Below are 18203 nucleotides of genomic sequence, written 5' to 3'. Positions count from 1 at the left end.
ACCGTTTCTACTACAGAGACTGGCCTGCAAGGCCCTGCCGCAGTCTGGACAGCACTCCAGGGTGCCCCACAAAGGTCCAGGTGCTGCAGCTTGGTCCCCAACGTGGTGCGGCTGGGACCTCCCAGAGAAAGGGCCTGGGGCTTCCCTAGGTCAACTGGGGGCCCTCGGAAGGGACTGTGGCATGCCAGTCTCTCTCTGGCTTCCAGTCTGTGCCATGGGGGATGTGTGCGTGTGTCTGTGTGTGTGTTTGTGTGTGTGTGCATGTTTCTCTCACACGCACGCCATGACCCCACACGCCATCAGGCCCCCACCAGAGGGCTCATCAGTGGGGCTGCCCAATCCTGGAATCTCGGCCCCTGAAGAATGACGAAAGGAACTTTTCTTCATAAAGTCGGCCTGTGCTCGGCACTTGGTTATAGTCACCCAAAGCTGAGGAAAACGGGGCCACCACGAACCGGCCCCAGCGTATGCGCACGTGCTGTCTAACTGCCTGATACACTAACACTTCCCCCAAACCCTCTAACTCTACGAGGAAGGGCTGGAGGGGTGTGAGCACCAAGTTCCTCCGCCCAGATGCAGATCAAGCCCTGGGCGGAGGCCTGAGCCACACCTGTGCCCGGGCCCAGGAGGTCCCCGGCCACACGGCTGTGGAAGTGAGCGGATGTCTTACCAGGTAAGCCGGGCTCCGGCTGCTGTCCATGGCGGGGATGCCAGTGAGCACCTCGGCCAGCACCTGGGGAGGAGAGAACGCAGGGTGAGCACGGGGCGAGGCACAGCAGACCAGGGGAGAAGCCTCGGCCAGGAGCCAAGGCCGGGCTCAGGGCCCACCCACCGCCCAGCTCTGGGACGGGAGGAGGCTGCGCTCTTCTGACAACTAGGAGACGTCACCGACGGACGGCGAGGCGGGGAGAACGGAGTTCAAACGTCCCAGCGTGCGCGTGTGTGGGTGCCCTACTCCGAGTTTTACACTCATATAGTGCACACTTACGTGCACATACAGACACACACAGGCCTTCTCGAAGGCCACTGCATTCAAACCCAGCAGCAGCGGTAGGCTGGCCTTGCTCTGTCCGTCTCGGGAAAGGCAGCCGCAGGCAGGCATCAGCCCTGCACCTCAGTCTCCCTCCCTCACGCTCACCACCTGCTTCACCCGGGGGCCTCAACATCATTTCCTCATTAACACGCCCGCCCGAGAAGGAGCACAGCCCAGCACCAGCGTGTCGGCCACCACGAGACGGACAAACCGGGGCCCGCGTCTTAACACACGGAAACACTGCCCTGAACAGGAACTCAAGGAGGAGCCACCGGCATGGAGGTCCAGGGCCGTGCCGTCGCTGGGCCTGGGCTCAGTTCCGAGAGTGCTTCTGCCACGCCCAGGTGACCTCTGGGTGAACAACGGGACTCTGAGCCTCGGGGTCCTCATCCGTTAAGTGAGGATCCAGCAGTCGTGGGCACACAGGGAGAGAACATGCTACCTGCAGTGCCCAATCTCTCTCCCACTTGTCCCCTCAGACAAGTCAGGTTAGCATCAGGCGGGCTGCAGAGATGACCCACGGTGGCCGGCAGAGGGCAGCAGAGGGCACCGCCCGAGGAGCACTGAGAAGGGGCTGCAGGCCAGGTCCTGCCCCAGAGGAAGAGAACAAGGGGAAGTGGACGAGCACCTCCCCTGCCCCCAACCCAGCAGGCTCCGGGCTGGGCCCTGCCCCAGTCACTTAGTGCTCACCAAAAACACCGAGACAGCAGGCCTGGCGGAGGATGACAGCATCCACATCACAGAGCCTGGCGGAGGGGCCCAGCTCCGGCTCTGCACTGTGCTTCCTGCCCAGGGCTGGCCTGAGTAGCTGGGTCCCTGCCACCGCTGTGAGAGACCTGGACTGAGCTCTGGCCCCTGGAGTGAGCCCAGCCCCGGCCCAGCTGTTGAGGGCATTTGGGGAACAAACCAGCTGAGGTCTGACTCTGTCTGCCAGCCTCTGAAATAACGTTTTTTAAACTAAAAATCTGAGAAATGTCCTGCACTTCCCACAGGAGGAACCGAAGTTAAACAGCAGGACTACTGGGCCAGCGTTGTGGCACTCAGGCTAAAGCCCCCATCTGCAACGCCAGCATCCCATAGGGGTGCCGGCTGGAGCCCCAGCAGCCCCACTTCCAATCCTGCTCCCTGCTAAAGCACCTGGCAAAGCAGGGGAAGACGGCCCAAGTCCTCGGGCCCCTGCACTCATGTGGGAGTCCCGGAAGAAGCTCCTGTCTTTGTCAGGGCCTAGCCCTGCCGTGGTTGTCATTTGGGGAGTGAACCAGTAGACAGAAGATCTCTCTCTCTCCCCCTCTCTCTCCCCAACTCTGCCTTTCAAATAAATAATTTTTTTTTTTTTTTGACAGACAGAGAGAAAGGTCTTCCTTTGCCATTGGTTCACCCTCCAATGGCCGCCGCAGTAGGCACGCTGTGGCTGGCGCACCGTGCTGATCTGAAGGCAGGAGCCAGGTGCTTCTCCTGGTCTCCCATGGGGTGCAGGGCCCAAGCACTTGGGCCATCTTCCACTGCCTTCCAGGGCCACAGCAGAGAGCTGGCCTGGAAGAGGGGCAACCGGGACAGAATCCAGCACCCCGACCGGGACTAGAACCCAGTGTGCCGGCACCGCAAGGCGGAGGATTAGCCTATTGAGCCACAGCGCCGGCCTAATAATAAATCTTAAAAGGTCAGTGCCACAGCTCACTAGGCGGCTCCGGCACCCTGGGTTCTAGTCCCGGTCGGGGCGCCAGATTCTGTCCCGGTTGCCCCTCTTCCAGTCCAGCTCTCTGCTATGGCCCGGGAAGGCAGTGGAGGATGGCCCAAGTGCTTGGGCCTTGCACCCGCATGGGAGACCAGGAGGAAGCACCTGGCTCCTGGCTTCGGATTGGCGCAGTGCACCGGCCGTAGTGGCCATTTGGGGGGTGAACCAATGGAAGAAAGACCTTTCTCTCTTTCTCTCACTGTCTAACTCTGCCTGTCAAAAAATAAATAAAATAAATAAATAAATAAACCTAAAAAAAAAAAAAAAGGAAGGAAGGGAGGGAGGGAGGGAGGGAAGAAGGGAGAAAGAAAAAAAATCAGAACCATGAGACAATGGCAGGGTGCAGGGAGTCAGTGGGCCCTCAGTGAAAGAGGGGGTGGATGGATGGGTGGGAGGTGGGTGGGTAGACGGGTGGGTGCACAAACAGGAAGTCAACTGTGACCCGAGCACTGAGTTACAAAGTCTAGGAGCAGCAGAAGGCGGCACTGACCCTGCTCAGGGCACCACACTCCTCCCCGGGGGCATCATCGCCCACACAGCGGTGGTGGACTCGGGTCACACAGCTCCAAGTACCCGAGCCGGGTCTAGCCCACATGCAGAGCAGCCCAGGGTTCAGTGGCACGGCTTCTGAAAGGCACGGCATCCTGGCCCGGCCCACGGAGCTTCACTGAACAGCACACGGTGAGGCTAACAGAGGCAAGGGGACCAGAGCGAGACGGGCTGGGGACAGAAGGAGGTGGAGGCTGGGCTGAGGGCAGAAGGTGGCCCCAGGCCGCGGCACCAGTGGCAGAGGCGACACAGGGAACCATGGTCAGAGAAAGGAAGTGCAGAGTTGGAGGCTGGAGAGGAAGGCAAAGGCCAGACCCCAGGGCAGCTGTCTGTGCCTGCCTGGGGCCAACCAGACCCTCGCTTCCCCCAGCCAGCGCTTCCCGGCCCAGGCTCTGCGGGGAACTGATGCTGCCGGATGCTCTGGGCTCAAAGTGGCACAGACAAAAGGGCCTGGGAAACACCACACAGCCCTCTCTGGAGAACTCCCACGGGCCAGGGGCAAAGGTCATCACTGAACGACTTTGCTTTACCTAGTGTTTCCCAAACCAGTTTGGCCACAAAATCCATTTACCCAATCAGTCTTACAGAGATCCAGACAAAGGGGTGCTGTACAGAAACACACTGTGGAGACGGCCACCCTTCTGTTTCAGCTACATCGTCTACAGGCACAGTCCAAGGGTCTGGCAGTGGGGGCGGAGGGCGGGCTGGAGGATGGGTGTCTCCTGGTGGCCGGGTTGGAAGGACTGGCGGGTGGATGGCTGGGTGGTGGACACACGGATGGATCGGTGGGCGGGTCCAGAGAGGGATGAGGGGTGAGTGGGTGGGTGGGTGGATGACAGGAGAGCAGAACAAACAGGGGACAGCTGGACAGATGTTTCGATGGCTGGCTAGACAGGAACGGGAAGTCAGGAGATGCCAGCTGCGGCCTCCCAGCTCCTGGACACCCACGAGCGGCTTCCTTCCGAGGGCTGGCAGGGACTGTCTGTACAGGCCACACCGTGAACACGGAGGACTGTGTGGGCCATTACAGTCCCTGTCATCTAGTTCACTTTGTGTCTTTTTTCACACATTCCTTTACAACATGCTATCCCCACAGGCAGGCGTCTGACCGACCAGCCAAGCCACTGGTCAGCACACCCGTGTCCCGCATCAGAGCGCTTGGGCTCCGTGCCCACTCCAGTCCTCATCCAGTTCCCACGATGGACCCCAGGAGGCAGAGGTGATGACTCACGTAGTCGGGGTCCTGTCCCGACATGGAACACCTGGACTGAGTTCCTGGCTCCTGGCTCCAGCCTGGCCCAGCCTCCGCCGTTGTGGGCGTTTGGGGAGCAAACTAGCCAATGGGAGCTCCTCAAAGAAATATCTGTTAATTAAATAGTTTTGTTTTGTTCTGTTTTTTAACACATTATATATTTAAAAGGCAGAGTTACAGAAACAGAGACGAGGTCTTCTACCTGCTGCTACTCCCCAGATGTTCGAAATGGCCAGGCCAAAGCCAGGAGCCTGGGATTCCATCCAGGTCTCTGACATGCGTGCAGTCACACAAGGACTTGGGCCATCCTCTGCTGCTCTCTCCTGTGCATTAGCAGGGAGCTGGATCGGAAGTAGCCAGGGTTTGGGGTGGCAGCTTTATCCGCTGTGCCACAATGCCAGCCCCCATGACTTTAAAACACCCTACTCTTGGCCGGCGCCGTGGCTCAACAGGCTAATCCTCCGCCTTGCGGCGCCGGCACACCGGGTTCTAGTCCCGGACGGGGCACCGATCCTGTCCCGGTTGCCCCTCTTCCAGGCCAGCTCTCTGCTGTGGCCAGGGAGTGCAGTGGAGGATGGCCCAGGTGTTTGGGCTCTGCACCCCATGGGAGACCAGGATAAGCACCTGGCTCCTGCCATCGGAATAGCGCGGTGCGCCGGCCGCAGCGCGCTACCGCGGCGGCCATTAGAGGGTGAACCAACGGCAAAGGAAGACCTTTCTCTCTCTCTCTCTCTCTCTCTCTCACTGTCCACTCTGCCTGTCAAAAATAAAAAAATAAAAAAACAAACAAACAAACAAACAAACACCCTACTCTTAGCTCAAAGGCATCCTACAGGCCACAGGGTGCCAGCCCTCTTCCACTGTGGTAGAATAAACCTGTGTGGTGATGCTACACCCTGTGCTCCCAAAGGAACCGCAGGAGGGGCCAGGGAGTGCAGCCCATGTGAAAGCAGAGAGCGACACCCTTACTATCCCACAGCCGAAGACGTCCACGCGCTTCGTCGGCTGCCCCACGCGGATGAAGTCCTCGGGCAGATACGCGGCCGAAGCCTGGAAGAGGTGCGTCCGCATCACGGTGTATTCTGACTTTTTGTTGACAGGACTCAGGCAGGCCACTGGATGAGCCAGCTTGGGGGCGAAGTTTTGGTCCAGCAGAACATTGGAGCTGTAAAGCAAGCAGAGAGAGCCTTCAGCTTCCAGGTGGACGGTACGGTTGCCATGGAGACTCTCAGAACACAACTAGGCCTTGGGCAACGCCAGCCCCTACAAGGTGAGGCCACTGGGGACCCTCAACGTGGACTTCGGAGCCAGCGCCAATGGGGAAGGGAATGCTCCAGGAGCCACTCCCTTCAGGAAACGCAGGCGGAGTTAGGGAAGAATTCCTGGGCTGGAGGGGCAGCAGAGCAGGTTAAGCCGCTGCCTGCAACACCCACGTCCCATATCGGCACCAGGCTGAGTCCGCTTCCAATCCCGCTCCCTGCTACCACACCTGGGAAAGCAGTGGAAAAAGGCCCAAGTATTTGGGCCCCTGCCAACCAAATGGAGTTCTGGGCTTCCGGCTTCGGCCTGGCCCAGCCCTACCTTGTAGCCACTGGGGTAGTGAATCAGCAGATGGAAGATCTCTTTCTCTCTCTCCCTCTCTCTAACTCTGGCATTCCAACAAAATAAAATAATAAATCTTAAAGAAAAAAAAAAAAAAAGAGTCCTGATGCCCCAGGAAGGCACCCAAAGCAGCACAGCCTCCCTGCCCTGACCCTCACAGGGCACCGACCCTGGGCAGGGACTGTGCTGGCTGGGTCCTTCCCAACACCACGAGGATCCCCCCATCTTGGGCCTGGCTGACTCGAGTCTAAACACCACACAGACTGTGGGAATAAGAGCAAAAAAAAAAAAAAAAAAAAAAAGTGTTGACCCAAGCAAGGGGGTCAACTCTGAGAAAGCATGGAAAGGGAAGACAGAAAGCTAAATGATGCACAAAAGAGTAGAGCACAGGGCCGGCGCTGTGGCACAGCAGGTTAAAGCCCTGGCCTGAAGCACCAGCATCCCATATGGGTGCCGGTTCAAGACCCGGCTGCTCCTCTTCCCATCCAGCTCTCTGCTATGGCCTGGGGAAAGCAGCAGATGGTCCAAGTCCTTGGGCCCCTGCACCCACATGGGAGACCTGGAGGAAGCTCCTGGCTCCTGGCTTCAGATTGGCGCAGCTCTGGCCGATGCAGCCATCTAGGGAGTGAACCAGCAGATGGAAGACCTCTCTCTCTGTCTCTACCTCTCTTTGTAACTCTTGCAAATAAATAAAATAAACCTTTAAAAAAAAAAAAAGTGTAGCACGCAGAGTTTTCCCCAAGCAGCATTTTCCCAAGTAGACACCAATTCCGATGCCCACTGTTCATGGTGGTTAAGTCAATGCTGGGCAAACTTTCACGAAAGCCCAGGAGGCACTAAACGTGCAACGGAAAGATGCTGCCCAGGCGCACACGGAGGCGGGGAGACAGAATGTGAATACCCAGCTGCCTGGGCTAAGGGTCGCTGCCGGCAGAGCCCAAAAAAGAAACAGGAAATCGAGGCCAACTGACCGCGTTCAGTGCCAGCCTCGCACCCTCTTATTTCTTTTGTTGCTCGGACAGTTGTGGTACAAAACACACCAAGAGAAAGGAGGAAAGAGCTTCCACGTGCCAGGGCGGAGGACTGGGGGGAGTGGGTCCACGCAGCCAGGGCTGGTCCTGTCAGGTATCCTGGGAGCTTCTGGGATTTTGTGCCCCTGGTGCCAGTCCCCAGACAGAGGGTATCTGGCCCTTGGACACTGAGTCACAGAGGTGCAGGAAGCCCCGGGGACGAGCTGCTAGCTCACCCACAGACCCACAAAGGAGCCAGGTTCCCAACAAGGAGCTGAAAACTCCAAGGGGCCTGGCAGACAGGGCCCAAAGGTCCAGGCTGGGTGAAGGCCAGCGCTGGTGGACAGGGAAACACACAGCAGCCCAGGAAGGCAAGCACAGGGACAAAAAATGTCGGGGAGGGGGAGCCGGTGCTGTGGCAGGTAGGGCCACCGCCTGCTTTGTCAACATCCCATATGGGCACTGGTTCGAGTCCTGGCTGCTCCACTTCTGACCCAGCTCTCTGCTATGGCCTGGGAAAGTAGTGGAAGATGGACTAAGTGCTTGCACCCCTGCACCCACGTGGGAGACCTGGAAGAAGCTCCTGGCTCCTGGCTTTGGATCAGCGCACCTCCAGCCATTGCGGCCATCTGGGGAGTGAACAAACGGATGGAAGACCTCTCTTTCTTTCTTTCTCTCTCTCTCTCGGCCTCTCCTCTCTCTGTGTAACTCTTTCAAGTAAATAAAAAAAACGTGGGGCAAGGCGGGCAGACCACGCGATGGGCTCTGACAACGCACCCCGCGAGTGCTGGCTCTTGAGGGCAGAGCGGAAGACAGAAGAAGAGAAGAGGGGAGGAGAGCAGAGCGAAGGGAGGCAGGGGGAGGGGACCAGGAGCAGGCAAGGCCTCACGCCTGCAGCCAGGCCTAGCCGGGCCCACCCAGAGCTCACCTCTTGATGTTGCAGTGGATGATGCCCAGGCTGTGCAGGTACTGGGCAGCCTGGAGCAGCCCCGAGCAGATGCCGACGCGCTGTGGCCAGCTGAGGGGGTCCGAGCCACCCTACGGCAGAGAGCAGGAGACAGCCTCGCACCTGTGCACTTCTGAAGTCGCTCCTGCCCGCCGTGTAGCTCTGCGACAAGGCTCGGCCAGCTCCTGTCCCAGTCCTGTCCCCGGCCTCAGTTTCCCTGGATGTAACGCGGACAAGTGCACCCCCACGTGTCAGGGTTGCTGTAAGGACGCCGGGGTTTACGTGGGCAGCAGAGCACCCACCACACAGCAGGCACCCAGCGATCCACAGCACCTGCACCACGACGGCTCCGGCCCAGCCCGGGGGTCCCTCTAGGAAGGATGGCTGGGAAAGGAGCTAGGGGCTCGCGCTGGCAAGACAAGCACCCAGGCCTGTGCAGCCTTAGTCTGTACTGAAGGAGTCTTTGCGGGGCGGAGGGGGCTGCGGGTGGGGGCTGGCTGAAGCCTCCCTTGTTCCCAGGGACGGCGTTGTCCTCGTGAGCCTGAATGTCCCCAGCAAAATCGTCACCCGTCTGGCAAGCCCTGCCTCGGATCCCACGTCCTCTAAGCAGCAGCCTGGACAGCCCAAAGCTCATGGACTTCGTCCAGAAGCTGACGTCTGGAGCCAGGCAGACCCAATGCAAGCCCTGGCACCTACGCTTGCCAGCTGCGGTCCTCTGGGGAGGCCACCCTGTGCCTATGTGCCAGACTCCTCTTTGGGACAGGGGGAGCCTTGCTGGTGGCGGCACAGCCCGAGGGGGTCCCTGTGGGGAGGCACAGCACATCAGCTCCTTCATAAAGGACTGGCTAACCCTCAGAACCGTGCCGACTAAAATCAGGGCTTCCGCTCCTCACTCGGAGGGAGCGCCCGCTGCGCATGACGTCTGGGACAGGTTTTTCCTGAAGATGTGCAGCGGGACCTCACCTCTCCGGCTCTACCTTCTCTCCTGACAGCCCGCCCGGACCTCCCCGGGACAGCGCCTCCCCCAGGATTCCCATGTGGTCTGGCTCTCTGACCGTGAGGCAGGACCTTACCTGACCGTGCAGTCTGTCCTGTAGAGAGCCATGGGCCATGTAGGGGTAAACCAAGCTGTGAAACCATCTTCCCCTGCAGAAGCCCAGCAGAGGCAAGACGCTGGGGTGGCAGCACCTGCAATCAGCCAAGAGTGCGTGGTGTCGAGTCAGACACACGCGGCAACCCAAGGCCAGCAGGGACCTCGCGGGCGCCACATGCTTGACCCCCAGGTGCCCGGAGGACAAATGAAACCTGCCTGCCTCCCAGCCCGACTGAGGCCTGGGCCCCACTAACCACACCTTCTCCACAGCAGGCAGAGGGGCCAAAGAGCTAGCAAGCGGTGAAGCCGTGACCAGACCCCAGGACCGCCCGATTCGGGATTCCAACCCTCCCTGGAAATCCGCCTGCACTGCACTCAGTCTCCACCCCGCCAGGCCCTCCCACCCCTCCTTCCACTGGGACCCTGCTTTCCTGCCTTCCTGGAAGGGCACGCCCTCTGCCAGCTCCCGGATCCTCCCAGGACTGGGAGCAACACTCCTGAGCGCTCTCTGCAGCTGCCTCCCAGTGTCCAGCTGCCTCCCAGTGTCCAGCTGCCTCCCAGTGTCCAGCTGCACTGCCCCACGCAGGTGAGTGTCAGCCTGGACTCAGCTAGTCCCAGACCGGCTCCTCCACCAGGCTCATCATCTCGGGGAGGGACACCACGGCCCACCCGGCTTCCTGGACACCTCCGACCTCCTGCACCCTGCCAGTCACAGTTCGCTGGCATCAACAGCTTCAGGGCGGGGGTGGTGCAGTGAGTCAGGCCACCACTTGGGATGCCCACACCCCACCTCAGAGTGCCCGGTTTCAGCCTTGGCTACTCCACACTTCTTTTTAACAAGTACATTTTTGAAGATTTATTTACTTATTTGAAAATCAGAGTTACACAGAGAGAGAAGGAAAGGAAGAGAGACAGGTCTTCTATCCTCTGGTTCACCCCCAAGATGGCTGCAACGGTCGGAGCTGCGCCAATCTGAAGCCAGGAGTCAGGAGCTTCTTCCAGATCTCCCATGCAGGTGCAGAGGCCCAAGGACTTAGACCATCTTCTACTGCTTTCCCAGGCCACAGCAGAGAGCTGGATGGGAAGTAGAGCAGCCAGGTCTCAAACTGGCGCCCATATGGGATGCCGGCACTGCAGGCAGCAGCTTAACCTGCTATGCCACAATGCCGGCCCCACTCCACATTTCTGACACACTTTCCTGCTAATGGGCCTGGGAGGCAGTGGATGCTGGCCCAAGTGCACGCGTTCCTGCCGCCCAGTAGGAGACCGAGATGGCGTCCCTGGCTCCTGGCTTCCACTTGGCCTAGCCCTTCCTGGTTCTGTGGGCATTTGGGGAATGAACTAGCAGGTGGAAGATCGGTATCTCTCTCTCTTCCTTACTCCTGTCTCTCCCTCTCCCTCTCTCTGCCTTTACAATTCTTTTAATCAAAATCCTCTTCAATCCCCTCTCCTCTGCCTCATGTCACACCAAAGCTGGGGTCCCCAGGAGACGCTAAGTGGCCTCCTGCCTGATGTCTCTGCACTGCTCCACTCTCCGGACACCCATTCACACCTGTCATACTCTCTGAGCTCTGCACACAGCAGTCTCCCCACTGGGCCACGGACTTCCCCAAGGAGGGCCACCCACGCTTCACATCTGTACTCCCTGTAGCCTGGGGGAGGCCGAGCACTCACACTGCCTGACCCACGACTAATGGAGGCCGAACACTCACACTGCCTGACCCACATATGACGGAGGCCCAGCACTCACACTGCCTGACCCACGACTGACGGAGGCCGAACACTCACACTGCCTGACCCACATATGACGGAGGCCCAGCACTCACACTGCTGACCCACGACTGATGGAGGCCCAGCATTCACACTGCTGACCCACGACTGACGGAGGCCCAGCACTCACACTGCCTGACCCACATATGACAGAGGCCCAGCACTCACACTGCTGACCCACATATGACGGAGGCCCAGCACTCACACTGCCTGACCCACATATGACGGAGGCCCAGCACTCACACTGCTGACCCACATATGACGGAGGCCCAGCACTCACACTGCTGACCCACGACTGATGGAGGCCCAGCATTCACACTGCCTGACCCACATATGACAGAGGCCCAGCACTCACACTGCCTGACCCACATATGACGGAGGCCGAGCATTCACACTGCCTGACCCACATATGACAGAGGCCCAGCACTCACACTGCTGACCCACGGACTGACGGAGGCCCAGCACTCACACTGCCTGACCCACGACTGATGGAGGCCCAGCACCCACACTGCCTGACCCACATATGACGGAGGCCCAGCACTCACACTGCTGACCCACATATGACGGAGGCCCAGCACTCACACTGCTGACCCACATATGACGGAGGCCCAGCACTCACACTGCTGACCCACGACTGACGGAGGCCGAGCACTCACACTGCTGACCCACGACTGACGGAGGCCCAGCACTCACACTGCCTGACCCACATATGACGGAGGCCCAGCACTCACACTGCTGACCCACGACTGATGGAGGCCCAGCACTCACACTGCCTGACCCACATATGATGGAGGCCCAGCACTCACACTGCTGACCCACATATGATGGAGGCCCAGCACTCACACTGCTGACCCACATATGACGGAGGCCCAGCACTCACACTCCCTGACCCACATATGACGGAGGCCCAGCACTCACACTGCTGACCCACATATGACGGAGGCCCAGCACTCACACTGCTGACCCACATATGACGGAGGCCGAGCACTCACACTGCTGACCCACATATGACGGAGGCCCAGCACTCACACTGCTGACCCACATATGACGGAGGCCCAGCACTCACACTGCTGACCCACATATGACGGAGGCCCAGCACTCACACTGCTGACCCACATATGACGGAGGCCCAGCACCCACACTGCTGACCCACACATGATGGAGGCCCAGCACTCACACTGCTGACCCACATATGACGGAGGCCCAGCACTCACACTGCCTGACCCACATATGACGGAGGCCCAGCACTCACACTGCTGACCCACGACTGACGGAGGCCCAGCACTCACACTGCTGACCCACATATGACAGAGGCCCAGCACTCACACTGCCTGACCCACATATGACGGAGGCCCAGCACTCACACTGCTGACCCACGACTGATGGAGGCCCAGCACTCACACTGCCTGACCCACATATGACGGAGGCCCAGCACTCACACTGCTGACCCACATATGACGGAGGCCCAGCACTCACACTGCTGACCCACATATGACGGAGGCCCAGCACTCACACTGCTGACCCACATATGACGGAGGCCCAGCACTCACACTGCTGACCCACGACTGACGGAGGCCGAGCACTCACACTGCTGACCCACATATGACGGAGGCCCAGCACCCACACTGCTGACCCACATATGACGGAGGCCCAGCACTCACACTGCCTGACCCACGACTGATGGAGGCCCAGCACTCACACTGCTGACCCACATATGACAGAGGCCCAGCACTCACACTGCTGACCCACATATGACGGAGGCCCAGCACTCACACTGCCTGACCCACATATGACAGAGGCCCAGCACTCACACCGCCTGACCCACATATGACAGAGGCCCAGCACTCACACTGCTGACCCACGTATGACGGAGGCCCAGCACTCACACTGCTGACCCACATATGACAGAGGCCCAGCACTCACACTGCTGACCCACGTATGACGGAGGCCCAGCACTCACACCGCCTGACCCACATATGACAGAGGCCCAGCACTCACACCGCCTGACCCACATATGACGGAGGCCCAGCACTCACACTGCTGACCCACGACTGATGGAGGCCCAGCACTCACACTGCTGACCCACATATGACGGAGGCCCAGCACTCACACTGCTGACCCACATATGACAGAGGCCGAGCACTCACACTGCTGACCCACATATGACGGAGGCCCAGCACTCACACTGCTGACCCACATATGACGGAGGCCGAGCACTCACACTGCTGACCCACATATGACGGAGGCCCAGCACCCACACTGCTGACCCACATATGACAGAGGCCGAGCACTCACACTGCTGACCCACATATGACGGAGGCCCAGCACCCACACTGCCTGACCCACATATGACGGAGGCCCAGCACTCACACTGCTGACCCACATATGACGGAGGCCCAGCACTCACACTCCCTGACCCACATATGACGGAGGCCCAGCACTCACACTGCTGACCCACATATGACGGAGGCCCAGCACTCACACTGCTGACCCACATATGACGGAGGCCCAGCACCCACACTGCTGACCCACATATGACAGAGGCCGAGCACTCACACTGCTGACCCACATATGACGGAGGCCCAGCACCCACACTGCCTGACCCACATATGACGGAGGCCCAGCACTCACACTGCTGACCCACATATGACGGAGGCCCAGCACTCACACTTCCCGAGCCCATGACTGAAGGGTGCCTGCCCACTCTAGGAAGCACCATGCACAGTCGATAGGGGACTGCACTTCAGGTTTGTCTAAGCGTGTGTGTGTGCAGGTGTAGACACGTGTATGTGTGCATTCATATATACTGGGGAACAGAGAAATCATTAAATAAATACATCCAAATGTTAATACACTGTGGTTAATTATAGGTGCTTAAAAACAGATGATTTCTATGTTCTTATTTATAATTTTATTACTTAAAATAAATCCTGTACAATAACCACACAGCGCATGGCCTGCCCAAGGCTGCACACTTGCAGAGGAAACCTAGGCAGTAAGTTGCCAAAGCTGAAGACAGCTGGGGTCCAGCATACAAGGGGCATCCAGTATGGGTCAGTTAAGTTCACTGGTCAGGGGCTGGCAATGTGGCGTGGTAGGCTAGGACTCTGTCTATGGCGCCAGGATCCCATATGGTCGCTGGTTTGAGTCCTGGCTGTTCCACTTCTGATCCAGCTCTCTGCTATGACCTGGAAAGCAGTAGAAGATGGCCCAAGTGCTTAGGCCCCTGAACCCACGTGGGAGACTCGGAAGGAGCTCCTGTTTCCTGGCCTTGGGTAGACTCAGCTCCGGCCACTAAGGCCGTTTGGGGAGTGAACTAGTGGGAAGGAGGACCTCTCTCTCTGCCTCTGCTTCGTGTAACTCTGCCTTTCAAATAAACAAATAAATAATCTATAGTAATAATAATAAAAAGGTCACTGGTCAGTGGTGGTGGAGCCAGGGCAAGTTCCCGGCCCCACCCAGCTCAGCAACTTCACTGCCCTGGCCTCAGTTTCCCCATCTGTAAAAGGAGCACATCTGAGGATAACTCCTGCAGGCCCCTGTTGCTCTAGACCACGGGTCAGCAGCTGCCGCCGCAGAGGGCTGCTGAGCACTGTTCCGGGCTCTGCCAGCTGTGCAGTCACGGCTGGAACCGCCCACTGTGGACCACGGAGGTGACGAGCGAGGCTGCGTTCCAGCGAGCCCTCGTCACGGACCCAGATGCTTCAGTCTCACGGTTCTCCTGTGTCACAAACATTTTTTAAAAAGTAAAAATGACTCTTAGCTCTCAGGCTGCACGAAGGCCAGCAGGACCAGAGTTAGCAGTCGGGCACCTTACAGCCCCTGCTCTGAGGGCTGTGACCACAGAGTGGGTTTGCTCTCAGAGCTGGAGTCACGAAGTCTCCGCACATCTCAGAAAGTGAGACAGAAACAGAATTCTTCCCCTGTGAAGGAGGGAGTGAGGGCGAGCCGAGCGCCCGGTGTACTTCCAACCTACGCATGCAACCGCTTTGTAGAAAAACTAGACTCTGGAGCCAGAGCATGCAGGCCTGAACCCAGCTCTCCACTTCCTGGCTGTGTGACCCAAGTGAACATGTAACAGCTCTGTGATTCAGCTTGCCCAAATGAGAGCATACGCGGTGTTACAGAGTCCTTATGAGCGAGCAGTGCCCAAAGCATCGCCCTACATGGCACGCGTGGTATTTGGGTCACCTGCCATTACTATTAAACGAACTGCTTTCAAAGGAGAGGCTTACCTACAACACATCTCCATCTCCGCCTGGAAGAATCTTTCGATCGATCCCGGACTTGAGCAGGCCCCCTGTGGAGCAAGATGGGGAGACATGACACGCCTGCCTCCCCTGGGCGCCCCCGCACCGCACGCCGCAACTGCTTGCCTCTCTGATGGTCTTGAAGACATACTGCTTCCCGTGCCTCTCTCCTCGGTAGACCTCGGCAAAGGTCCCCTGGCTGATGCGGTGGCTTAGGCTGAAGTTCTTGGTCGCCTGGACCACATCCGCCTCTCTCCAGAAAAGGCTGTCTCCAGCCAGGAACAACGGTTCCTGCTGCAAAACAGAGGTGCCGAAACACTGAGGACCCAGGAGACACAGGGTGAGCCCACAGCTCGCCTCCCCAGCACCGCCCGGGCCGTGGACATCAGCGCTAAGGGGTGGAGGGGACCTGGGATCCGCTGAGGAGCAGGACCAGGGGCACAGAGAGGCTCCGGCTCAGACCCCAGCTCCACAGCCAATTTGCTGTGTGACCGTGGCCGAGTTCCTTAACTTTATGACCCTCAATGTCCCCATCAACAAAAATGAAGACAACAGCAGCACTCTGGGGGGTGACTTTGAAGATTTGCTAAGATGTAAGCAAGCCTGGCACATGGATGATGTTTGTTTCCTTTGTTTTCAGTTTCATCAAATGACCACGCAGGGCTGGCATTATGGCACAGCAGGGTAAGCTGCCACCTTCAGTGCTGGCATCCCACATAAGCTCCCTGCTAATGCACCTGGGAAAGCAGCAGAAGGTGGCCTGAACACCTGGGCCTGTCACCCATGTGGGTGACATGCACGGAGTTCTAGGCTCCTGGCTTCAGCCTGGCCCAGCCCAGGCTGCTGTGGCCATCTGAGGAGTGAACCAGACAGATTTCTCTGTCTCTCTCCCTCTCTCTCTAATTCTGCCTTTCAACTAAATCAATAAATCTTTAAAAAAACAACAACCGGTGACCACCCAGGGGCCCCAGAGCTGAGATGAGGCCACAGGGCTGAGCGTCCTGTGCTCAGCTTAGATGCCGGGCTCCCGGATTTCTGAGAAGTAGCTTATAAGAAGCTGCTCGTAAAATAAATTGTTATTTTTATTAATAAAATAAACTTACATTTTTTGAAGCTATACATGGTCTTATTAGCAGTTTTAGAAAATTAGGAAGAAAAAAATCATCTATAATCCCATTATTCATATAACTGGGATTAAAGTTTAGGTATTTTCTGTCAGTTCACTATACTGGGATTTATTTAACAAAACAGATCATGGGGCCAGCATAGCACAGTAGGATAAGGTGCCTTCTGCAATGCCAGCATCCCATATCACAGCACTAGTCCAAGCCCCAGCTGCTCCCTTTTTTTTTTTTTTTTTTTTAATAAGCAGAGTTAGACAGTGAGAGAGAGAGAGAGACAGAGAGAAAGGTCTTCCTTCCGTTGGTTCACCCCCCAAATGGCAGCTATGGCTGGCGGCCGATCTGAAGCCAGGAGCCAGGTGCTTCCTCCTGGTCTCCCATGCGGGTGCAGGGCCCAAACACTTGGGCCATCCTCCACTGCCTTCCCGGGCCACAGCAGAGAGCTGGCCTGGAAGAGGAGCAACCAGGACAGAACTGGCACCCCAAAGCTGCTCCATTTCTAATCCAGCTCCCTGCTAATGCACCTGGGAAGGCAGCAGAGGATGGCCCAAGTTCCAGGGCCCCTGCCACTCACACGGCAGACCTAGATGGAGCTTCTGGTTCCTGGCTTCAACCTGGCCCAGCCCTAGCCACTGTAGCCATTTCGAGAGTGAAACAGTGGATTGGAAGATTCCTCTCTCTGTCTGTCCCTCTCTGTCACTCTTTCAAATAAATCTTTTCTTTTTAAAAGATGTATCTATTTGAAAGGCAGAGCTACAGAGAGGCAGAGGCAGAGCGAGAGATCTTCCATATGCTGGTTTACTCCACAAAAGGCTGCAATGGCCACAACTGGGCTGATCTGAAGCCAGGAGCTCTTGCCGGGCTGCCACTTGGGTACAAGGGCCCAAGGATTTGGGCCATCCTCTACTGTCTTCCCAGGCCATAGCAGAGAGCTGGAATGGAGACGGAGCTGGGGCTGGCACTGTGGCACAGTAGGTTAATCCTCCAGCTGTGGCACCGGCGTCCCATATAAGCACTGGTTCTAGTCCCAGCTGCTCCACAAAGTTTTGATTTCTAGGGTTTCAACACTCCACTTCACCACGATCCTTCTGCAAGTTCTCACTACATCTCTGCAAATGATTAATTCTGGGGGCCGGTGCTGTGGCACAGCAGGTTAAGCCTTCGCCTGGGATTCCAGCATACCATATGGATGCTGGTTCGTGACCCGGCTGCTCCACTTCCATAAACTTCCTGCTAATGGCCTGGGAAAGTAGCAGAAGATGACCCAAATGCTTGGGCCCCTGCACCCACATGAGAAACCTGGAAGAAGCTCCTGGCTCCTGGCTTCTGATCATTGTGGCCATTTGGGGAATGAATCAGAGGATAGAAGACCTCTCTCTCTGTAACTCCGCCTCTCAAATAAACAAATAAATCTTTAAAAATAGAAAATGATTAATTGTCAAAAAACAAAAACCCTGCTACAAAGTCTTCCGTAGGAAAGAACTTCCGTACCCACACTCCAGCAGGACTGCCTTCTCCCACAATACTTTTTGGGCCACAAACCTATTTCAACTCCTTTTAAAATCAGAAGAAAACAGGTACACTTCGAGGGTTGAAGAAAATGTTTCCTGGAGGCCGGTGCTGTGGCATGGCAGGTAAAGCCACCACCTGCAGTGCCGGTTCGTGTCCTGGCTGTTCCACTTTCTATCCAGCTCCCTGCTAATGGCCTGGGAAAAGCAGCAGAGGATGGCCCAAGTGTTTGGGCTCCTGTACCCATGTGAGAGACCAGATGAAGCTCCTCGCTCCTGGCTTTGGCTTGGCCCAGCCAGAGCCGTTAGAGTCACCTGGGGAGTGAACCAGTAC

General features: G+C 57.6%; 1 protein-coding gene across 2 annotated transcripts in view; it reads right to left on the bottom strand.

Moving 5' to 3' along the window:
- The window catches only part of IRAK2 (interleukin 1 receptor associated kinase 2), a 62816-nt gene that overhangs the window by 9671 nt on the left and 34942 nt on the right, over positions 1-18203 (bottom strand). For both annotated transcript variants that reach the window (XR_009866752.1, XM_062200448.1), the window contains exons 5-10: positions 15367-15534; positions 15226-15290; positions 9201-9315; positions 8110-8219; positions 5539-5734; positions 671-733 (exon numbers count right to left, since the gene is read on the bottom strand). Coding sequence is in view for 1 of the 2 variants with exons in the window: in XM_062200448.1 (XP_062056432.1) it covers positions 671-733; positions 5539-5734; positions 8110-8219; positions 9201-9315; positions 15226-15290; positions 15367-15534 (717 nt within the window). In the remaining variant the exon portion in view is untranslated. The remainder of the gene's footprint in view (positions 1-670; positions 734-5538; positions 5735-8109; positions 8220-9200; positions 9316-15225; positions 15291-15366; positions 15535-18203) is intronic.

Source organism: Lepus europaeus, chromosome 9 (assembly GCF_033115175.1).
Source record: "Lepus europaeus isolate LE1 chromosome 9, mLepTim1.pri, whole genome shotgun sequence".
Taxonomy (NCBI): Eukaryota; Metazoa; Chordata; class Mammalia; order Lagomorpha; family Leporidae; genus Lepus; species Lepus europaeus.
Note: the sequence above shows the minus strand (reverse complement) of the source record. Positions and strands in the feature narration are given on the sequence as shown.